This window comes from Paramormyrops kingsleyae, chromosome 1, assembly GCF_048594095.1.
Source record: "Paramormyrops kingsleyae isolate MSU_618 chromosome 1, PKINGS_0.4, whole genome shotgun sequence".
Lineage (NCBI taxonomy): Eukaryota > Metazoa > Chordata > Actinopteri > Osteoglossiformes > Mormyridae > Paramormyrops > Paramormyrops kingsleyae.
Window position 1 is genome coordinate 22,649,142 of NC_132797.1, and position 24,374 is coordinate 22,673,515.

General features: G+C 43.3%; 1 protein-coding gene across 5 annotated transcripts; it reads left to right on the plus strand.

Annotated features, from left to right (window-relative positions):
- The first annotated feature begins 2 nt into the window (after window positions 1-2).
- On the plus strand, window positions 3-18,705 carry lztfl1 (leucine zipper transcription factor-like 1). 5 transcript variants are annotated; one of them, XM_023800170.2, is made up of 10 exons: window positions 3-45; window positions 1,227-1,351; window positions 2,029-2,223; window positions 10,236-10,296; window positions 11,291-11,362; window positions 14,023-14,088; window positions 15,051-15,128; window positions 17,087-17,245; window positions 17,670-17,773; window positions 18,198-18,705. In XM_023800170.2, the coding sequence occupies exons 1-10, from the start codon at window positions 43-45 to the stop codon at window positions 18,214-18,216; spliced, it is 882 nt and encodes a 293-aa protein (XP_023655938.1). In that variant the 5' UTR covers window positions 3-42; the 3' UTR covers window positions 18,217-18,705. The 5 variants fall into 5 exon arrangements, with proteins under 5 accessions (XP_023655938.1, XP_023655937.1, XP_023655940.1 ...); XM_023800169.2 differs by having other exon boundaries at window positions 6-45; window positions 17,069-17,245; XM_023800172.2 differs by lacking the exon at window positions 3-45 and adding an exon at window positions 94-465 and having other exon boundaries at window positions 17,069-17,245.
- The last annotated feature ends 5,669 nt before the right edge of the window (window positions 18,706-24,374 follow it).

The following is a 24,374-nucleotide window of genomic DNA, read 5'->3' on the forward strand; positions in this document are numbered from 1 at the left end:
ATGACTTCAGTCTTGGACCTTCAGCCGGTCTTCCTGGAATGCATGGTACGTACGCCTTTAAATATGCCTTTAGCCTTTGCGTACGTAGACCGCTACGCACACAGGAGTACCAGCTGCACGGAAGCCGGTTGCCAACGCAACGACGTAGCTTAGTCTCTAAGCACCTCGAGAAAACAAGCTCCAGCGCACCTATCGCTTCGGAATTAAACTAGTTGTTTGAATCGTTTCAACTGTGTTTTGCTTGTGCCTGGAATCGTGGCTCGGCCCAACTACTCCGACGGCGATAGTTAGTTAATGTGCCGTAAGAAACTATCTATTTCACTGCATCTTATATAGTAGCGATCAAGAAATGGTGAGTAGCTAGCCTGGCTAGCTATCTGGGCACCGTTAGATCGCTCTGAGCTGCTGTGAGAATTAAGGCGGGGAGAAGCTTACAAAAAGTACCCATCCAGTTGTCTATTAGAGGTATATCCAGCAAGAAACGATTCGCCATTGTGGGCGGACACCATTTAGGAAAGTGGAACCGTACCTGAGCTGAGCGCCTGCCCGCATTATTGCTTAGCCGTTAGTTTAGCTGTGGTGGGCAAAAACTTTGGCTGAGGTGGGCTAAACAAACATGCAGGCCACAACGTAAATACATGCATATTTAAAACCGAAAGACGTTACGTGGTGTACAGAAACGCTGCAGATAAAGACGGATATGCAGCAGAGGGCGCTCAGTAATCGCATTAATAAACCTTCAATCTGGAGCCGGCACAACAAACGCTCTTATACGACATGCATGTACACCTACCCAGGCCTTCTCACTTATCTGTTGCATGCTGTTTCCGGCTTCCCCACCAGCGCATTGTATTCATTATGTTTTTATTCGTAGCTGTACAATGTCAACGGGGAAAATCCACACATAAATTCTTTAGTTTGAAAACGTGTGTTTATGTTATTCAAATATTACATGTAATATGTGCATGGTTTTCATATGAATTTGAATAATCGTTTAACATAAATTCTGCTGTATTTTGCTACGTTGGTAAGTAAATAAATGAATTTGTGTGGTGTAGTTTGCAGCATTACCTAGTGAAGGGCGCTGTAGCCTAGAGCCTAACTTGAGAGGTAATGTGGGGACATTTTTTGTTGATTATTTAGCTACATGTCACTGACGAACATAGTCTGTCTACTCAAAACCAATAATATTAAGTTGACAGATAATGTTTTTTTCTGCCATGCAGGCTGAGTTTGGCTTTAATGAGCATCACCAGAATGAAGTCATCAACTACATGAGATTTGCACGCTCTAAGAGGGCATTGAGGCTCAAGACAATAGACTCTTGCTTTCAGGACCTCAAAGAGAGCAGGTGAGCTCACCTTTTGTACCTGAAAGTAGCTTTGCATTTTTGTACTATTAAATAAAGCCTTCCTAAGACTGATGGTTCATCAGGTATTTCTGCATTAACCTTGGCATCTTTAGAGCAGAATATCTGGGCTCATAAAAGTAATATGATCCATTATCTTTACATACTATCCCTTGAACTTCACCTATAATCAATCAATTACAATTGTTTTATCTTTGTCAGCTGAGATGAGAATGTGGTGGATATTGATTTTTTATTTAGAATTTCTTTTGGTGCAGGTAGTGGCATGAGTTATAAAGTTATACATACAATCATGGCAGAAATGCAAAAGACAGTAAATAGATTAAAAATGAATATAGACGTACAAATAATAATGTGCAAAAAATAAACAACATGTGGACATATAAATAATGATAAGACAACCAAAATATCAATTAGTCGGAGTCAATTTTATTTGTAAAGCATTTTTTAAGCAGCACACCTTGAACCTTGAAGTGCTGTACAGCATAGAAACCATTAAGTACATATGTAAAAACAAAAAAGTCATTTGTAAAGATGAGCACTGGAGTTAGTTATTTTTGTCATGTTTATTGGCAGTAATCAGTATTGGGACCAGAGTTTGAGAACTGGGCTCACTGGGTCCGCACTGAGTGTCTGCTGCCCTGTGTTTCTCCTGACAGGCTGGTGGAGGAGACGTTCACGGCAGACGAGGTGACGGAAATGCTGGAGGGGCTGCGGGTGGTGGTGCGGGGGGAGGTGGAGACGGAGCTCATCAACACGGCCCACACCAACGTGCTCCTCCTGCGTCAGCTCTTCTCGCAGGCAGAGAAGTTCTACCTCAGGCTCCAGACGGACATCTCAGAGCTGGAGAACAGGTATGCAAGGGTGCAGAGATGGCTTGGTGGGTAGTACTCACACCTCCATAGCTGCAGGGTTGACTCCTGGCCTGGCTCTCTTGTTGGAGTAATGTGATCACTTCAGGTATTTGGTTTCCTCCCATCCAAAGACATGGGTTAGGTCAGTGGTTCTCAAACAATGGTACATGAGCGCCCTCTAGTGGTAGACAGAGGTAATTCCTTTTATGACATAGGTCATAATGGTAATAGGCAGAGAGTCTGCTATTTTCTAAGGTAGTGCACAGTATAAAATGTTTGCCAGCCTCTGGATTAGCTATACTGATGTCACTCCGTTATCTGGTGGACTGGCAACCCATCCAGGTTGACCATGTATTTGATTAGTGTTGAGGTTCTATGTGTATTTCTTCCCAACATACTCCATATATGGGCTTTCCTCCAGCTATTGTGTTGTCTTTCTGAGACATAGTGCCTCTCTTGGAAGCATGTGCACAGTCATAAACTGGCATTTTGTCTAGGCTGTTCTGTCTTGTTGGGATGAGCTCCGTCTCAAAGGGACACTCTGGGTGCGTCCGAAATCTCATACTTAAACAGTACATACTGAATTTATTTAGAAGCCTACTACTCAACTACTACTGTAGTATGTACTGTGTGTATCCATGAGAACAGTATGCATGCACTTGGACATACTGCGGATGCCAGCTTCCAAATGACCTGACCTGGATGATTAGCAATAATGTAGCATGACCCCCATGAAAGTTAAAAGCTCTTAAAAACACTCAACAAATAAGTTGACTTGAATATGTATTTTCGGTTACCGGGTCTTGTTTTCTCTTTAAATTTGTACAGAGATGGATCTTGCTCCTCCATCTTGACAAAAATATCTGCACATCTGCGGCGTTTTTTTTGTCTCTGGCTACAGCTCCAATGGCTTCGTGGGGTAACATAGCATCCATCGGTTGCACACTTCGTAATTTCCCCAAAGTTTGGTATGCCAACCAGGTACCGCTCACTTACTGTCTCATCTATGCTGATGATATGGACGTACAGCTCATGTCGCGTACTATTTTCCGCATGCTGTATCTACTACATAGCAGCCAAGAATGTGATTTCGGATACACTATCTGGTTTTGTAGCATAAATTGCAGGAGTCTGTAGTTTGGATCATGGAGAAGTGAAAGTATTTTGTGTAAGTGATGTCATTAGATGTCATTAGCCTTTAAAGACTTCAGTACCTTAAGTTGTTTGGAACGGTCACGTGATTGTAGAGTTCATACCCAGGTTAGCGGCGGCCCCAGACGTTACCATCCACTTCGGCAGGCAGATCGTTACAGTTCCCATGAGTGCCACTTCCTCTTCTGATGTTGATTGAGGGCTGCAGGTTCATCTGCCAGGTGAGAGGCAGACCACAGCGTTCTCAAGAGAACAGCCTGCTGTTAACACAGAATTCACATTTTTTAGAGAGAGGGAGTTTTTTTTCTTCTCTCATCTCGGCGCTCCTTTTCGTGCCTGCGACCTCTCTGCACGAGTAGCAGACAGAAACGGAAGAGAGCTGCTCGTGTGACGTGAATCCGCACAGCTGCGTTCTGGTTGGTGGTCACGGTATGAGCATGTTTCAGCTTCTCAGGGTTCCTATAGTCGCAGACAGAAACGAGGGGAATGTCAGGCAAATTGAGCCGTTTTATTGTTTTTTATCTAGATGAAATAAGGTCGGAATATTACTGGTACACACAAGTATCATTCAATTAGCAAATAAGAGCAATTCCAACATTATGGATGTGGCATCTAGATTGCCAAACAAAGTGACTCTCAGCATGGACAAACTTAGTATCAATGGGTCAATTTGCATATCCTTACATGTAAACTCTTGGTTTGAATATAAACAAATGCTGAAAATTCATCTATTAATTTACATGTTAGAAATAAGTAGCATTTTATCAGTGTTATAGATGTGACATCAAATGGACCTTTGCATGGAATTGCTGTCTCTAAGTAGTTCATAGAGTATTATGTTTGTACCCTTCAATGGACTGGCTTCCTGTGATGGATGGATGGTTATTACAGTACAAAGTCATTCCGAATTTCAATCTCTTGCTTTAAGTGCAAAGGAAACCAACACCACCATGATGATACTAAAACTTTATGCTACTTTTAAAATCAAAAAGTATTATCTCATTGTGATATTTATTCAGCTTTAAACATATTTGTCCCATTTATATCATTTCCAGATTTTTGGTTCCAGTGAAGCTTAGTCTAACTCTTGGGATTGGATCTCTTTGGTCATGCGAAATATTATACTAATCCCTCCAGTCATCTGTGGTACCCACTTATCCAGTGCAGGGTTCCATGGAACATATATTAGGATGCACAGAGCAAGAGGCTGGGGTCACCCTGGACAGGATGCCAGTGCATAACAGGGCACACACACATACATATGCATTTGCTATGGTCAGTCACCAGTTTACTTAATCTTTCTTAGGCTGTGGGAGCAAACCAGAATGCTTGGAGGAAGTCAACATGAATATGCAAACCTCTCACAAACACAGCCAGAGATGATCTTGCTAATCACAGACTAATGCCTACATGCAATTTCATTTTTCCCATAAGACTTTTGCGGAAAATAGATAGATTTCATTCTTTGCCCGATAGTTCTTGCACAGTTGTGGCGTGTGTTTTGGGTCATTATCTGGGTAAAGAATGAAGCACTGCCCAGTCAAGTTTAATCTTGCAGGAGACACATGCATTTGAAGCGTGCCATGTCAGAACCACACGTATGGAACTCATGCACTCACCCTCTTAGTGTGTAACACTCTTAGCGTGCCATGTCAGAACCACACGTATGGAACTCATGCACTCACCCTCTTAGTGTGTAACACTCTTAGCGTGTCACACATTTCTGCTTGTGATTTTCACACAATTATTATTATTTTTCTTTTTTACTTGTATCTATTTAGCAAGCATGCACATAAACATATAGTACCAGTCAAAATTCTGTACACACCTACTGAAAATTATTTGTTTTTCAACAAGATAATGAGCCTAAGTACACCTTGAGGTCATGTAGTAAGTATTATCTTGTGAACAAGGAAAGAGATGGAATGCTGCGACAGATGACTTGGCCACCGCAGTCCCCTGAGCTAAATCCTTCAGAGCTGGTTTGGGATGAGTTGAATGAAAGAGTAGGATCAAGGTAGCCAACTTGTGCCCAGTGGCCTGTACTACGAAGGGGGTTTAACCAAATCAGATTTAACCCGGAGTTAATTTGCGAACGCAGGGTTGAAAAAATCAGGTTGTCTCAAATGGTGCTAATCAGTACTACAACGCCAGTTAAGAAGTTGATTTGTTACGTCGGTGTTAACTGCATTGGAGTTTGTGCGCATTCACATCAATGGAGCACGTTCGGCAGCACAAGTCACCGTTTGACTCATAGCCCGATCTCCATATTTCACAGAGGAGGACTGCATGCTAATTATGCAGGGTTATGAGAAGTTTAAATCAACGCTGTAAAGAAAGTCCAATACCACTGCAGCCAACAAAAGCAGGCAGGCTTGTTGGCATCGTATTGCCGACCGAGTAAATGCATAAGTACATTTTCATGGTCATAAAACGTGGTATAAAATATCTCACGACCGAGTATTAGACTATGAAGTTTTTTCTGAAAAGAATTGAAATACTGTTAATAAATACAGAGGCTCACAGATGCGACACAATTCTGAAGTCACTTATTATTTCCTGTTAAGTAATGTAATGCTCCCTAAAGTTCCATTACTGCAATGTTACTCATAATGTAAACCTAATGTCAACGATAACGTAACTGATCCGATTTCAAATGCAATAGTAGTGGAAAGCGTACGTGGCAGCAAGTCATGATGAAATATAAAAACATCATGTCAAGTGGTAGGGCTATGTACGTATTTATATTTCTCATTATGAAAGATTTGTTGTGTCTAGCCTCCACTTAATAGCGTGTTTCTATGTTTTACAGCTAATAAGAAAAAGGTGTCTGTTCATATTACACTTCATAGAAGGTGAGCCATTGTTTAACAAACAAATGATTTACAACAGGACAAAGCAGAAGCATATGTGTACTGAGAAAACGACTAGGAACCTGTCACCACGGTTAAGTTAGCCTCATATTCCATATCCAGTTTTCTGGCTTTAATAACATTTAATGGAAGTAAGGTGGTGTGTTTTTAATGACAGAATTATGATGTCCAGTACACAGACATCGATGCACTGATTATTTTTGCGCTTCAAACCATTTCGTGATTTGTGCCAAATCGAGGTCCTGTCAGCTGAAATGACATGGTGGTTTAGCATTTTGGGCTCATGGCGACTGTTGCACACCCCTTTGTTTCCCAGAATGCTTTACCTACGAATTTAAATTAATTTTTGAATGTTCGAATGTATCCGTATAATGTGCAATGGGACAATACATGAATGGGTTAATAACTTTAAAAACTAGACAAGACAGGCACATCTAGTGGAGAGTGCTTTGATCAGTGGACAACAGGGAACAATGCACACCCCTTGGGTTATCAGAATAACTTTCTAACAGTTATTAATTAATACATTGTATGCATATTATATGCCATTGCTCCATTTCATACATATTGACAGAGAGAACCCCTCACAATTCACGTGCTAATGTCGTACGGATCATCCAGGTACGCCGGCACTGTCTTCGGAGAAATTGTAGTTGGAGGGGCGGTGCTCATATAGGGCTGGTTTACGCAGAAACCTCGACTTAACCAAGAACAAAAACTGCTCGGAGCAGGTTTATGACGTAAATTGCCATGGCAGCAAGCCTTGAGTAAAACCTATCCACCTTTTTGTAGTACGGGTTAATCGTGAAGTTACACCACACGTCATCAAGTTACTTGCAAAGTTACCCCGAAAAGCCAGTAACCCCGCTTCGTAGTACAGGCCGCTGAACTTGTGAAACCTCCTTCAGGACTCTTGGAGAAGCATTCAAGGTGGCTGTATCTGGAAGCTGGTTGAAAGGAGTACAGTCTGCAGTGTTGTAATCGAAGCACAACGGGGCTATTTTGCAATGTCTATAATGTTATATGTGTATAAGCCCATATGATGCCTGACATCTGAAAGCATTATTAGCATGATTAGTGGGACCTATTCTGGATATTTTCCATCCATTTTCAATAGCCACTTAAATGGTGCATGTTTATACTTTTTCAAAGTACAATCAAAGCCAAAAAAAATCCAGAAATAGCCCCTTGCCTCTGGTGACCAGAATCAGCTTGGAAGATGGATGGATAATAATTGTGTATTTTGTGGTAATTCTGGAAATACATTATTTCATGAATAAATTATACTTGTTTACCCAGATAAACACATGAAATGAACAATCAGGCTTTTATGAATGTTCTAGCTTTCTGTGTTCAATGAACTCTACAGACTCTACAGACCATTAATGGATGCAAGAACTTGTTTACAGTCAGGTCCATAAATATTGGGACATCGACACTACTCTAATCTTTTTGGCTCTGTACACCACCACAATGGATATGAAATGAAATGAACAAGATGTGCTTTAACTGCAGAATTTCAGCTTTACTTTGAGGGTATTTACATATAAATCAGGTGAACAGTGTAGGAATTACAACAGTTTGTATATGAGCCTCCCACTTTTTAAGGGACCAAAAGTAATGGGACAAATTAACAATCATAAATCAATCTTTCACTTTTTAATACTTGGTTGCAAATCCTTTGCAGTGAATTACAGCCTGAAGTCTGGAATGCATAAACATCACCAGACGCTGGGTTACATCCCTGGTGATGCTCTGCCAGGCCTCTATAGTCTGCAGTTAAAGCACATCTTGTTCGTTTCATTTCGAATCCATTGTGGTGGTGTATAGAGCCAAAAAGATTAGAGTTGTGTCGATATTTATGGACCTGACTGTATATGCTGAAGAACAAATGATGTTCCCTTTTTAAATGTCTTCCATCTTCAATATCAGTGGTGGTGTGTACTTTTTACACAGCTTTACTGATCTAATTAGTCAGTTTTATTTTGTTGATTGTGCAAGGCTCAATCAGCACATGCAGTTTTTTGGCCGGATTTTATTGTAATCTGAATTATCAATTTGGTTTTAATTCCAGTAGTAGCATGCACTCAACACCAGGCAGACAGTATATTCTGAGCACCCTGCTGTCAGCAAACTCCTTATTCATATAAGCATATCATGCAGGAGACAGCCAGACAACAGCCTTTTACTAGCTTTTTGCTAGGTTTTACTAGATTTTAATTTTTTAAAATTTTTGTGTAATTAGACTTATTTCTGAATTATGTATCTGAATATTATATATGTGTGTGTCTGTGCGTGTGTGTTTTTTGCAAAACCATCTATGTCAGAGGTATCATATTCCCTTGACGTCGGCAAGCAAAGACGATGTAACAGAAACGATTCACCTGCATGGCCGTCCCCCCTCTCCTCACTGTCATAGCTGCTCTTGTTTCTGACGTGCATGCTCTTGGTAATGCACTTCACAAAAAACTTGCAAGTAGAAGGCATGGGCTTTGGTCCTGGACAGGCGAAGGGGCACGTGGAGCAGGGCGTCTCGGCGTGGGCGTGTGCTGGCGCGTGCTGTTGTGTTTTTCTGTTTGTGCATCTGGGTGTGCAGCCGCCTCCTCAAACCACACGCAAGCATAACGTGGGATGAAGGTCACCGAATGTTAAACTGCCTCCAGGTGGGAAGGAAGTGTCTGTTTTCTCTGCTTTTTCACATTGTCAGTGCCTCACAACTACATTGCTGCAGTTTCCCTAGCAGTCATTGAATGGCATTGACTAGCCCTTATTTTTGTTGTTTTTGAGGGACTGTTGTCCATCTTCTTTGATTTACTTGGGGAAAACCATCAGTTTAAGAAGATTCCCTGTCGATCTGTCGGCTTTTCAGAGGGAAAAGGACTCTGCTTAATAGTTATGATTCAAACATTGTGCATACTGCAGAAACAGCTCTTTTAGCTTAACAAATAGAGCATAGAGCGCAAATGTCATGTGTTGGAATCCCAGGGAGTGCACACAAATTGTAACCCTTCCTTGTACTGCAAGTATTAAATAAATGAATAAATTTAATGTAAACTTCAAGCTTTCTGGTCTGTCTTACTCTTCAAGCAATACTGGACTTATCAGAAAAGGTGGCTTGGTTTTGCTCCATCTGATCCAGTGAATCGGAGCCAGGCTCATGGACCTCAGTAAGATGCACCGTGTCAATGATGGTCATACAGCAAGAGAATGAGTCTGGTTTAGTAAGATTGTGACAGAAACTGCCGGAGGCTGGTTTAGATAGATTACCAGAGTGGCTGGACAGCAGACTCCATTCTAAATAGCTTTTGTAAGATTACCACAGTGGCTGGGTGCTTGACACCGTCGGAGACGGGATTAGTAAGATTATCTCAATGGCCTGGATAGTAGATACCGTCGGATAGTGGTTTCGTAAGATCACCCTAGTGGCTTATCGGTTGATGCTGTCAGTAACTTACCACAGTGACTGGGCAGGTGGTATCTTCAGAGACTGATTAAGAAAGATCACCACAGTGGGTGGATTGCAGATACTTACAGGATTTGCATTCAGCTGATACGGTCCATTTGTCGATAATAGCCAAATGCGACAAGTTGTTACTGAAGCTGCCGTGTTTTAAGTTAATGGGCAACATGTGGCCTGTCACATGGATGTAACCATCTAGCTGTTTGTCATTGCTACTAAAACAGATCTTCTTAAGATGCTTTTGACATTGCTGCTGCTGGCTGCTCTCTGGTGGCTTCCCGATACCCTTGCTTTTCATGGTGTTGGTGGTCCTTGTAGTTTTTTAATGCATCTTTTCTTATCTAATCATGGTTAGGGTCTTATTTTGTTGATTATGTAGGATCTGCAGTTTTTTGGCTGGATGTTATTGTAATCTGAGTTATTAATTGGATTATATTACTCAACCCTTGCCCTGAGAAATCCCATATACCCCAGAGCCCCTCTTTATGCCATCCTGACCTCCCTCCATTCTTACTCTTTCTGTTCAGGGAGCTGCTGGAGCAAGTGGCCGAGTTTGAGAAGGCGGAGTTTAAGTCTAGCGGCAGAAAGGTAAGTAACCAACAGGGAGCCTCTGTGCGGGGTGTACGGTGGCACTCGGAGTGTCTTCCGGCACATCGCCATGTTTGCGTGCAATACAGAGTAGTTCGTATTATTAGCCCAGTTCATTTAGAATGTTTTCAAGTACGTGCCAGTTTTACGTGACTGAGCAGCGGACGCAAGTCCAGCGACTTTCATGACATGCTTCAGTGAACATTGCAGATATTGCTCACTTTGGATTTGAAGCTCAATCCAAGTTATTTTAGTTTTTTTTTAACTGTAAAAGAAATTATGCTTTATTTGCCATTCGCACAGGGTGCCTCTTTTCACATATCCCATCATGCTCTACTTTGAGAGAGACACACACACATACATATAGTTGAGACCAAAGCCTAGGGCCTGAGTACTGGGTCAGACATTAATCCTGGAGTATTTCTCAGGGGTTTAGGGCCTTGCTAAAGGGCCCAACAGATGTGACTTTTTACTGAGGATGGGATTCAAAGCACGATCACAGGCACGAGGCCTAACCCACTAAACCGTACACCACCCCTGATTTGTTGTTATTATTGTATGTTTTAACCACCTACCAGAACCTCTCAGATTACGTGTTTTTTTTTCTCACGTTCCTACATGGCTTGCTGCCCCCTCCTTGGCAAGTTGAATTTATTTGTCCTGTCTTTTAAGACCACATTGAAATTTGAGGTTCAAATTTGGATGTTTTAGGATGAACACGACCTGTGACATGCTGGCGTAACTGTGCAGGCATGGAAAGTCCTAGAGCGTGAATAAAGTGCAGTTTCTAAGCACAGTGGTGGTTATTTTTCAACGTTTTCACACTTTAATCTTGCAATGGCAGGTGCCAAAAGTTAAGCGCTTCACCTCAGCCACGGGCTTTCTGTGTAAGTTTCAGTGTAACTGCCTTTGTTCAGACTTCCTTTCAGCTTAGGACTCTGCCTTATTTTTTGTTTTTTATTGTCCTCAAGCTTTATTGAACTTTCCCAACCAGGCTAACCAGGAGACCAGTAAACCCAAGCTGGCCCCCCTGAATGAGGCAGGGGTGTCTGAGCTGCTAAACAAGGTGAGAGGACCCCCCCCCCTTTTCAGACGAAGGTTTTTGTCTGTATACCGCATTGTAAAGTTTTCGAAAATTCCGACATGCTTCTCTACCCATCGGTCACGAGAAACACCTGATCGTACTGCTGCATTCGTTCATTTGTTCATTGTAGGCATGCAGCTGCTACAAATAGTCATTTTCACGTCCATAGATGTTTGATATCAGGTTTTGAGACTTGTTTTTGATATCAGGTTTTGAGACTTGATCTTTAAACATTTAAATAGGTTTTAAACATGCAAAATTGCAAAAACCACAAAGAGCCTTATGTTCTTAGGCACAATTCTTAGGCAGTCAAAGAAAATGGTGTTCAACTGATTTTCAAATTGGTGTAAAACTATATGAGGTCTGTCAAAGTGTGTCAGCTTAGCCATTTCAGAAGCTCTGTTAAAGTCACGCCAGTATTTGCAACCGCTGTCCACTGTACCTATGTACATTTTCACCTGACCACTGGTACCTCGTACGGCTAATCAGTACCTCATTTGCTTTTATTTAACTAAATTAATAAATAAATAAATAAAGTGTACTGGTTGTGAAATGAAAATATACATGAAATGACTGGGGTGCCTCTCAGGAGAGTTCTGCTAACTGAAGCGGTGTTCATCTAGCCTTCCAACAAGATATTGGTAACTTTTTTGGAGAACAGAAGACATTCTTTCTACTTGTGTCATTCTTAATCTGCATTTGTTTGAATGTTAAATAGCGTTTTCTTGTTCTGAGCAAATATGCACTTACCATCCAGATAAATAGCTTTAAACATTTCCTAAGACTTTTATCATGTGACTATGTACAAATATAAGTGTAATAGAGATAATCCTTACAGTGCTGTTAAAATAAAAATAAAATAAAATAGCCTTTGCATTTTACAGTCGGCCCTCCACATCTGTAGATTCTGTATCCGCGGATCCAACCAACCTCAGATCTAAAATATTCAAAAAATGTTAAAATTACAGAAAGCAAAAAGCAAAGCTTGAATTTTCCGCATGCCAAGCACTGCCCTGGATCCATGTGAATGAAGGCATACCCTGCTGTAGTCTGTGTCTATACATGTACATAACGTGTACAGACTTTTTTTTGTCAGTATTCCCCCAACAAAACCGAATAGTAACTAATTCCATAGCATTTAGTAATCTGGAGATGATTAAAGCATTTTGGAGGGTGTGCATAAGTTATATACAAGTAGTATGTAATTTTATACAAGGAACACGAGCATCAGTGGATTTTCTGGACCAAATCCCCCATAGATACCAAGAGACGACTGTTTTTATGTATCAGATGCCTTTATTGAAAGTGATGTACATTTTTTTTTGGAGTAAGGGGCCCAACAATGGAATTATTCTGCTGACCCCGGGATTTAAACCAGGTGCAGCATCGTAAGCCACTAAGCCACACGATGCGCCCATCAGCAGGCTAAATGAAATGCTATTATTTATTATTAAAACATAAATATGCATAAACTTTAATTTGAGTCTTAAGTTTTATTTTTTTTTTCTTTCTTTCTTTCTCCAACCCTGCTATGGACTGATACGCATTGTCATCCATTGCCCAGGGACAGCCGTGCCTTGTAGCCTGTGCTGCAGGAGACAGGCTCCCTGTGACTGAATACAATCGGTAGTTGGGAGATAAATGGATACATGGATGTTTATATTGTAAAATACAGTGAGTTCGATCAGTATCGGCTAGATGTTCTTCAGATTTAACTTTATCCATTTTAGATAGTGTAAACCATTTGTGCATTAAAATAAAAAAAATACTGCATATGTTTGTTTCTGGTGTAAACTTAACGCTCTATGTTATGCATTTTGTTCTAATCACGGAATACTTGTTCCCATTAGTCTTAATTACATTAAATAACATAATGATACATATAAAAAGATTTTTTAATTTTTTTTTTTTAAAAATCACACATTGGGGGTGGTAATTTGGAATGGGCTGGCACCCCATCCTGGGTTATTCCCTTCTTTGTGCTTATAGTTTCCAGGATAGGCTCTGGACCCCCCTGACTCTGAAAAGGGCAATAGGGTAGATGATGTATGTATGTACAGATGGATGGGTGGGTAACTTGGGAATCATTACCATATGGCAACTCTGTAACACAATGGAAAATGATCAAGAATGTAGTTTTTCTTAGAAATAATCAATTCTCTTCTAATTAAATACGTATTTTGAATCGATATATTTGTCTGCTTGGAGCTGCTACAAACCTAAAATAAGTGAGTCTTTATAATTAATCATTCAATAATCTATTTGAATCCTTGTCACTGTAGCCTATGGAAAAGGATTCAAACATGGCACTTTTAATAAGTGTCTCCAGTACTGGGTTTGTGTGCTAGCACGGTGCATCCGTGTGCCCCGTGTGATTTGCAGGTGGTGGCAGCCCAGAATCTCGCACCTTTGTGGCTGGCACCAAGCAGGCGAAAGCAGAAGTGCCCACGGATTGGTTAAAGCATCACTGGGACGGCACCGCGAAGCTGTGTGACCACGTAAACATAAATTCCATCTTGCGAGAACGCTAAAATGAAATCCCTCAAATTGCACTGAAATCACAGAACCGAGGATTGCGCAAACATAAATATGTCAGCGCCATGATTTACTGTCCTAACATGATCCTGATTCTGCCATTTCAGGAGATCTCCAGATTGCAGGAGGAGAATGACAAACTGAAAAGCAGACTCCGTGCAGTCGAATCACAGGTGTGAGGAATAACTCAATTCTGAGACTTTATCATGTTACTTGGTATTTAAGCAGCATGCTGAATCAGTTCATTGTGCTTACACCTCCTGTGTTGAAAATAAGAACATTAGACATTTACAAATGAAAGGAGGCCATTCGGCCCATCAAGCTTTTTAAAATCTTATTTAGCTCTGATTTAAAGGAACCCAGGGTTTTAGCTTGTACTACACTAACAGGAAAAGAAGTGCTTTCTCAAATTAATTTCCGCAAGTTCTAGTATTTAAACTAATGTTGAAGTAGCCATTTGGCTGAACAGCATCCAGACCCGTTAGAATCTTATATACCTGGATCATGTCCCCCTTAGTCTCCTTTGCCTGAGGTTAAACAGATTCAACTCAGCTAACCTCTCCTTATAAGACATTCCTCTAAGACCAGGAATCATTCTTGTAGCCCTATGTTGCACCCTTTTCAAGGCAGCAATGTCCTTCTTAAGGTATGATGACCAAACCTGCACACAATATTCTAGGTGGGGTCTTACCAAGGAATTGTATAATTGTAGCATCACCTCCCTTGACTTAAACTCCACACACTTAGAGATGTGCATCAACGGCATCAATGGGATGAGAATCCATGGTCTTCTGTTTACGTGACAGACGACTTGCCACTTGGCCATCATGTCAAAGCCCCTTTAGGGTTTGAATCTCATGTTCTTCCTTTGTTGCACTGGTGTCCTTCTGCAGTCCAAAGACATGCAGTTAGCATAACCTGTGTCTTTCAGTAGCCTGTAGTGTTTGAATAAGTGCCCAATGTTTGATTGGCATGCCGTCCAAGGTCTGTTTTCAGCCTGGGCAGCATAAGCTGTTATGGATGGATGGATGAATGGATGGATTAACTACAGAATAATTAATGCTTATAATAAGCTTTCTTATTTGTCTTCTGAGTAGGAACAGTAATGAGACTAATGGGTTGGTATATTTTCCAGGCTATGAGTGCCTTAGAAGAGAAGTCCAAGGTGGAGAAGACTTTAAAAGAGCTGCAGAAGATTCAGGGTGAGCAACAGGTATGGCTGAGACAAGGGGGCTTCTGGGAAGACATAGTAGGGGTGTTACGATTCTACATCACTATGTGTACATGTACGTATACAGGTAACTACCGCTGCAGATTTTTCCACAGTTGAAGCACCAATGTACAGTCTGGTTAGGTCACCAGGAGTCAGCATCACAGACCAGAGGGAGACAGCAGCATTCCTGCCCAGGAAATTCCATTACCTAGTGTCTTGTTAAAGGTGGAAGTCAGTCCTGAGTCTCTCATAGGTGTTGAGCTGGGATCAGGTGGCTAGTCGGCCATGTGATGAAGTGCAGCATTTGCCCAGGTGCCCCTCCATAAGGAGGACTTCCACAGGTCCGATTTCTCGTGATAAACCTGCAAGCTGAGTGGTCCTTATCCCTAATGCACCTGCCAAACTTTGTCCAACTATATATCAGTCTTTTTATTCATGAAATTCATGAATGAACGATATACTTCATGATATACTTTGTGTTTCCCCTTTACACAAGTGTTGCCTTTGTTTTGGTCATTGTAGCTGTATGTAAGTCTGCACATACGTCTGTATATATCTCTACGTACTCTTACATGGTTGTATTATTACAGTAGCTGCCTTTGCTCTCCTTTAACACCGTGAAATTGAGACTGAAAGCATGTTAAATCACCAGGTTTTAGTTCCTCCTACTCTGTCTGTATTACTGAAAGCATCAAATTAATCTGAAACTTTGTGAAAGAGCAGCTGTGTTGCTGCTAGTGTGCTAGACTGTTATTGGTTTAGGGCATTTAGGCTGTTTTGGGAGTTTGCTCATCCACAGCAATATCCAAGCCTACTATACTGCCCCACAAGGCGAAATACCGTTACTGCATTATTTATCAAAATTGAGTTATGTCTGAAATTGGGTCTCTTAGGCTCTATCTTGTGACAAAATATTTGCAATTGTGCTCAGTTGAATAAATACATAATTTTCCTACCCACTACATATACTGGTGGACAGTCAAACATCTTTGAAGCCCTCAATGTCAGTATCAGTGTAGTTACTGTGTTTACTGAGAATAATTTACCTGAGCTCTTGGGTTTTGTTGCTTGACCGAGTGCCTCGGTGGGCTGCCTTGTTGCCTCGTGCCTCCAGGTCGTGGCTCTGATTCAGATCCCGGCTATGTGCAAAATTTGCCTATTCATGGGGGTTTTTTCTGGGAATTTCTGCATCCTTGTGCGTGACAGACTGACATCCCATACTGAGTGTCCTCAGGGGTGGATTTGTACTTTCTGGGGTCCCAAAAAGTTAGAAATGTTTCAAAAACTAAAACAGCTACCAATATAGTCAGAAGATCAGGTGGTTAGAACGTGCTGCTTTAGCATTTCCTAGAAAAGAAAAGCCTAAAAAAATGTGTTTATGCAATATTTAATATTTGTGGTCAACAGGGGGGCCCTAAACCTTGGGGCCCCATTGAAATGTGTGGTGTGGGTGGTGTTAAACAACGCCGCTGGGTGTCCCTGTGTGCTGTGATTTCTGTTATATGCTGCTTGCATCAGCGTTATTCATTAATGGTTAAAAATTATAAATGACACCTGAGGAAAACGGCATGTTGTGTTATCTTTCTTTAAATGTGTAAAATATAACATGTTCCTGGAAAATGAGATGAATCATATGATCTTATTTTTTATTATTATCATATTTTGCTTCCGTGGGACCTGTCTGGTATGTAGCGACATCAAAAATATAATTATTTTTTAATATATATTTTTAAGTGGATGTTGTATTTTTACCCTTTAGGTTAAAATGTTCTTAGTGACAGAAGGAGAGTGATTCAGGTTTAACATCACCTGATTTTATTGGTATTACATGGCTTTTATTTATCTTAGATCATTTTGCATCTAAATCTGCTGTCCCCCCCCAGTCCCTGACCCTGTATGCTGCTTTTGATGAGCATCCCCTCCCTTCTCCTTCTATCCAGCGGGCCCTGCACTCCCAGGAGATCAGCAGCCTGGAGGACACGGTGGCAGCCCTACAGGCAGACTTCCAGAAATCCCTGAGCGACAGCACAGCCTCCCAGAAAAACCTGCAGGACAACCTGGTGGAGGCCAAGCATGAGCTACTGCGGGTGCAGGAGCAGCTGGCACTTACTGAGAAGGTACCTCGCACGTGGCCCCTGATGGGCCCTGTATTTGGCGTCCGACATGCCCTGTGCATGGCTCATAGCATGCCCTAAGCAAGCCCCGTGCTTGGCCCTGGGCAGGCCCCTATGCTGGCCCCGTGCTTGGCCCTGGGCAGGCCCCTATGCTGGCCCCGTGCTTGGCCCTGGGCAGGCCCCTATGTTGGCCCCGTGCTTGGCCCTGGGCAGGCCCCTATGCTGGCCCCGTGCTTGGCCCTGGGCAGGCCCCTATGTTGGCCCTGGGCAGGCCCCTATGTTGGCCCCGTGCTTGGCCCTGGGCAGGCCCCTATGCTGGCCCCGTGCTTGGCCCTGGGCAGGCCCCTATGCTGGCCCCGTACTTGGCCAGTTAGCAAATTCTTGCGGAAACTACATGACTTTTGCCGGCATGTGTTTTGGCCACCAGGAGCTAGAGAAGAAATTCCAGCAGACTGCTGCATACCGCAACATGAAGGAGATGCTGAGCAAGAAGAACGAGCAGATAAAGGAGATCAGGAAGCGGCTGCAAAAGTGAGCAAGAACGGCTTCCATATATATATGGCACAGAGGCACTGTGATGTAGCTGGGACATGTGTTGTGGTGATTATGTGCTGGTGTGTACCGTCCCTGCCTTGGCCTGGCATCCCATACAGGTTGTCATCTGCCATGTACCCGCTAAGTGGTCATGCAGGATCGATGACTGTTTGGTGTCATTTCTAACCAAGCATTGATTCAGCTGTGTGCCGAGTGACTGCTCAGTGTGCGCAGGCTATTGGGGGTTTGAGAGCTCTCAGTGATGAGCTGCTGCAGGCTTCAGTGCTGGCGGATGAGTCAGCAGGCTCTGTGTGTCTCACACATATGTGTGTGTGTGTATGTATATATGTATGTATGTATAAATGTTATATATACCCACACACACATGCAATATGTAATTTTTCCCCGTGTTTTTCTACAGGTATGAACCAGATGAATAAACCTACTGATCTGTCAAGTTGTCTAACTAAGAATCAGGAATGGCTGGGGAACAATATCTCCTGGGGCCAAATAAGACAAGGATTAAATCCCAATCATCCTAACCCTGAAATGGACCTTGCCTTGGAGGAAGAGACGTGGATTACATCATGATGTGGTGGAGATAGACTAACCCAAAGTCGAGTCCTGACCTGGGCAGCGGGGAGGGGTTTGCTGATCCGGGGGCTTTGTAGTCATTAACCTTTGCTGGGCTATTGTTGGTATTTCAGATGGCCCTCACTGGAAAGCCCAGGATTATATTTAAGGACAGCTATTCACCTGTTGTTCACTGAAGCAAATTGGTTACCCCCGATTTTATATTCTGCCTTTCATAAGCCTGCTGGGAGAGAAGATACCCAGCACGCATTTCCCACAAATTACATTTTTTTATGACCCTGCCCTCAATATGAGCTTGGTGTTGTAGAGTGTATGTGCGTGTGTCTCTCTCTCTCCCTCTCACATATATATATGTGTATGTATGTATGTATGTATGTATGTATGTATGTGTGTGTGTGTATATATATATGTATATATATATATATATATATATATATATATATATATATATATAATAGAGTGTCGATGCCTGAGTTTGATTAAAGTGATGTGGTCAGAGAGCTCAATTATTATTTTTTTTAAAACCTTTTGACTTTTTGTCCATCTTTTTATCCCAAAAAGAAAACTCGGTATAAATGAAGATCGATACACAGCTGTCAGAGTGCTTCTTCACTTTTATAAATCAGCTTGACAGACATGATGTAACCCCATATCTAACCCGTGGGTAAATAAAATGGTCTGTTCTCACATCATTCCATGCTTTTTTTTTTTTACCATGGAGGAAGTTAAACAGTACTTTGTTTCAGTGTGTAATTTACCAGTGATGATCTTGTTGTGGAGTGGTGGTTCTGAGGCTAGGGATCTGTGTCAGCAATCAGAAGGTTGCTAGTTTGAATCCCTTGAATGCCAGGAGTGATCCTACTCTGTTGGGCCCTGGAGCAAGGCCCTTAATCTGCATTTGCTTTGTGCTGCAAGCTGGTAGTCCAAAGTACTGGGAAAATTTGGGGGTTAGTGGCAGGATTGGGACTGCAGACACTGGGGAAAAATTCACACTGTTCCATTCCTTTTGAACTAGTGTGGTGCTGAGGTATCATCTGGCGCGTGGCTACACTTAGTTTCTCATCTTTGAGGTGGTTTGTTGTGTGGTGGTTGCAGCAATGCAGTGCGATCAGTACACACTCCTTAATTCTCTTACTTATTTAGCAGGCAGTTAAATCAACATACAGTTGATGATCAGAGTTAAGCCATCCCTAGAGATATTGGGGTTACAGGCCTTACTCAGGAACCCATCAGTGAAATCACTCTGCTTTTGGTGGGATTTGAACCCACACCCTTATGATCACAGAAGTACTGTAGAACCCCACCCCACCGATTAAAAGCACACCTAGACTTTCAAAATGTTTATTATTGGAACATAATGCTTTCATATTTATTTCTATGTTATTTAAACTAATACTCAAAATAATTTTGATCACAAAATATTAAAAAATACTTTGACCCACTCAATTAGTAGAAATGGTCTGATCCAAAGTATTTGCTCTAAAAATGACCCGGTTTGGAATTTGAAATCAGCCAGTTTGAGGCTTGCACTGCACATAAGAAAAAAATGTCAAACCTTGTCTTTCCTTCCCTTTCTTTCTAGTATAGAATGGGAATGAAGAGAAAGGTCTTACTGATGGACACTGGAGAAAGACGCAAGAACCTGCAAGCCTGAATGAGAGAGATGAGCGAAAATGGGGTGGAAGAGCAGTGATAGAGCAGTGGTTCCCAACCTTTTTTGGTCTGTGACCCCATTTTGACCACCAATTTTTGCCGACCCCATAAACATTTTTTTATTTCTAGAATTAGTTTTTGATCATGTTTGTTATACGTAACGTGTTGCAAATACAGAGTAGCCAGATTAGTGCACAAAGTCTCATTTAATTTTTTCTGATCACATGTACAGTTAGGCGAGCTTGTCTTTACAAGGCTGAAGGTGATTGCGATAATTTTATTTGAACTCCTTTATATTTATTAGATATAGGCCGATCCACATTTCTTTCAGTTCCGATCCGATTCCGATACACAACTGCCGATACCAATACAGATTCCGATACAAGTGCTCTTTTTACTTTGTTATACCTTGTATATTCATTTTTAAAGCTAGTAAATACAGATGGAAAAAATATATAACAAAAAATATTTAATTAGGCTACTACAAACACATAACGTACTGTTCCACCTCGTTTAAAATTTTAACACAATTTTTCTCCCCACATGGGGTCGCCACCCCAGGGTTGAAAAACACTGTTATAGAGTATCCATCCATCCATTATCTTCCACCGGATCTGAGGCCGGGTTGCGGGGGCAGCAGTCTCAGCAGGGAAACCCAGACTTCCCTCTCCCCGGCCACTTCATCCAGCTCCTCCGAGGGAATCCCGAGGCGTTCCCAGGCCAGCCGAGAGACATAGTCCCTCCAGCGTGTCCTTGGTCTTCCCCGGGCCTCCTCCCAGTGGGACAGGCCTGGAACACCTCACCAGGCAGGTGTCCAGGAGGCATCCTGGCCAGACGCCCAAGTCACCTCATCATGCGGAGGAGCAGTGGCTCTACTGAGTCCCTCCCGAATGACCAAGCTCCTCACCCTATCTCTAAGGGAGAGCCCAGCCACCCTGCGGAGGAAACTCATTTCGGCCGCTTGCACTCGCAATCTCGTTCTTTCGGTCACTACCCACAGCTCGTGACTATACTGTAGGTTTAGGGTAGGAACGTAGATCGACTGGTAAATCGAGAGCTTTGCCTTTTGGCTCAGCTCTTTCTTCACTATGACAGACCGATGCAGCGCCCGCATCACTGCTGTCGCGCACCGATCCGCCTATTGATCTCCAGTTCCATCATTCCCTCTCTCTTGAACAAAACCCTGAGACACTTAAACATTTCCACTTGGGGGAGGACCCCATCCCCGACCCGGAGAGAGCATTCTACCATTTTCCGGCTGAGGACCATGGTCTCGGATTTGGAGGTGCTGATTTTCATCCCAGCCGCTTCACACTCTGCCAACAGAACCACATCATCTGCAAAAAGCAGAGACCTAATCCTGAGGTCACCAAACCGGACACCCTCAACGCCCTGGCTGTGCCTAGAAATTCTGTCCATAAAAACTATGAACAGAATTGGTGACAAAGGGCAGCCCTGACTGAGACCAACCCTCACTGGAAACGAGTCCGACTTATTGCCACCCATGCGGACCAAGCTCTGGCACCAGTCATACAGGCACCGAACAGCCCTTAAAAGGAAGCCCGGCACCCCATACTCCCGGAGCACCCCCCACAGGACTCCCCGAGGGACACGGTCGAATGCCTTCTCCAAGTCCACAAAACACATGTAGACTGGTTGGAAAAACTCCCATGAACCCTCCAAAACCCTGCAGAGAGTATAGAGCTGTTCCACGGCCAGGGCAAAAACCACACTGCTCCTCCTGAATCCAAGGTTCGACAATCCGGCGGACCCTCCTCTCCAAAACCCCTGAATAGACCTTACCAGGGAGGCTGAGGAGTGTAATCCCCCTATAGTTGGAGCACACCCTCCGGTCCCCCTTCTTAAAGCGGGGGACCACCATCCCAGTCTGCCAGTCCAGAGGCACTGCCCCCGATGTCCATGCGATGCTGCAGATGCGTGTCAACGAGGACAGCCCCACAACATCCAGAGCCTTAAGGAACTCTGGGCGGATCTCATCCACCCCCGGGGCCCGGCCACTGAGGAGCTTTTTAACCACCTCAGCAACCTCCACCGCAGAGATAGGGGAGTCCACCCCCAAGTCCCCATACTCTGCTTCCGCATTGGAAGGCGTGTCAGTGGGATTGAGAAGGTCTTCGAAGTACTCCCTCCACCGACCCAAAATGTCCCGAGTTCAGGTCAGCAGCACCCCATCCCCACCATAAACAGTGTTGATGTTGCACCGCTTTTCCGCCCTGAGCCTCCGGATGGTGGACCAGAATCTCCTCGAAGCTGTCCGGAAGTCGTTTTCCATGAACTCACCAAACTCCTCCCAGACCCGAGTTTTTGCCTCAGTGACCGCCGAAGCCACATCCCGCTTCGCCTGCCGGTAGCTGTCAGCTGCTTCTGCAGTCCCACAGGCTAAAAAGGCCTGATAGGACTCTTTCTTCAGCTTGAAGGCACCCCTCAGCACTGTTGTCCACCAGCGGGTTCGGGGATTGCCACCGCGACAGGCACCGACCACCTTATGGCCACAGCTCCGGTCAGCTGCCTCCACAAAGCCTACAAAGTCGATCATCTAACTGTGGCCTAGGGTATCCTGGTGCCAAGTGCACATATGGACACCCTTATGCCTGAACATGGGGGGCTGAAGGGAGGCTATCCTCTCGTTCACTGCGGTAAACCCGAATGTACAGGCGCCCAGCCAGGGGGCAATAAGTATGCCCATCCCTGCTTGGCCCCTCTCCCCACAAGCAACTCCAGAGGAGACTGGTTCCAGAACCCAAGCCGTGCGCCGAGGTGAGCCCGACTATATCTAGTCGGAATTTCACAACCTCGTACACCAGCTTAGGCACCTTCCCCGTTACAGAGGTGACATTCCATGTCCCTAGAGCTAGCTTCTGCAGCCGAGGATCGGACAGCCAAGGTCCCCGCCTTTGGCCACTGCCCAACTCACATCGCACCCGACCCCTATGGCCCCTCTTACAGGTGGTGAGCCCATTGGAGGGGGGACCCACGTGCCTTGTTCAGGCTGTGCCTGACCAGGCTCCATGGGTGCAGGCCTGGCCACCAGGCACTCGCCGTCGAGCCCCACCCCCAGGCCTGGTTCCAGTGGGGGGGCCCAGTGACACGCGTCCGAGCAAGGGAAATCGTGGATCCAATATTTTGTTCATCATTAGGGGCCTTGTGAGCCGCACTTCGTCTCTGGTTCCTCACCCAGGATCTGTTTGCCTTTGGTGACCCTAAAAGGGGCATAAAGCCAGTATTCACTGTTATAGAGTATTAACACTTAATGCAGTATTGAACACCAATGTTTAAGGTATCTTCACAGTACTATTTGCCAAATAAATCGCATGCACCAAAGGTCCTATAATCTAATGTGTATCATGCCAAGATTGGTTTTCATACATGAGATTTTAGTATGAGTGATACATTTCTGGTAGACACTTAATCGTGGTGCAGCAAGTTTGCCATTTGATTACATGAAAATCCATCCATCCATTTTCTGTACCCATTTGTTCTGTTTGGTTTAGCCTATCCCAGAAACTACGGGCACAAGGCAAGGAATAACCCAGGATGGGGCTCCAATCCATGGCAGAACACACACAACACTCACACACATTATTACATGAAAATACATAAGAACATAAGAACTATACAAACGAGAGGAGGCCATTCGGCCCATCGAGCTCGCTTGGGGAGAACTTAACAAATAGCTCAGAGTTGTTAAAATCTTATCTAGCTCTGATTTAAAGGAACCCAAGGATTCAGCTTGCACTACGTTATCAGGAAGACTATTCCATACTCTGACTACACGCTGTGTAAAGAAGTGCTTCCTTAAATCCAGTTTGAAATGTTCTCCCGCTAATTTCCACCTATGGCCACGAGTTCTTGTATTTGAACTAATGCTGAAGTGAACAGCATCCAAACCTGTTAGAATCTTATAGACCTGGATCATGTCCCCCCTCAGTCTCCTTTGCTTGAGGCTGAACAGATTTAGCTCAAATAACCTTTCCTCGTATGACATTCCTCTAAGACCAGGAATCATTCTTGTGGCCCTACGCTGCACCTTTTCTAAGGCCGCAATGTCCTTTTTAAGATATGGTGACCAAACCTGTACACAATATTCTAGGTGAGGTCTCACCAAGGAATTGTATAATCTTAGCATTACCTCCATTGACTTAAACTCTACATACCTGGAGATATACCCCAACATCCTATTGGCCTTTTTTATTGCTTCCCCGCACTGGCAAGAATGAGACATGGAAGCATCAACATACACACCAAGGTCTTTCTCATAATCAGCTACCTTTATTTCAGTAGGTCCCATAAAATACCTGTACTTTATATTTCTGCTCCCTACATGGAGTAC

Coding starts and splice junctions, on each gene's coding strand:
- lztfl1 (XM_023800169.2), top strand. Junction 10,297..11,290: donor TTAAGTCTAGCGGCAGAAAG/GTAAGTAACCAA, acceptor TTTCCCAACCAG/GCTAACCAGGAGACCAGTAA. Junction 15,129..17,068: donor AGATTCAGGGTGAGCAACAG/GTATGGCTGAGA, acceptor CCTTCTATCCAG/CGGGCCCTGCACTCCCAGGA.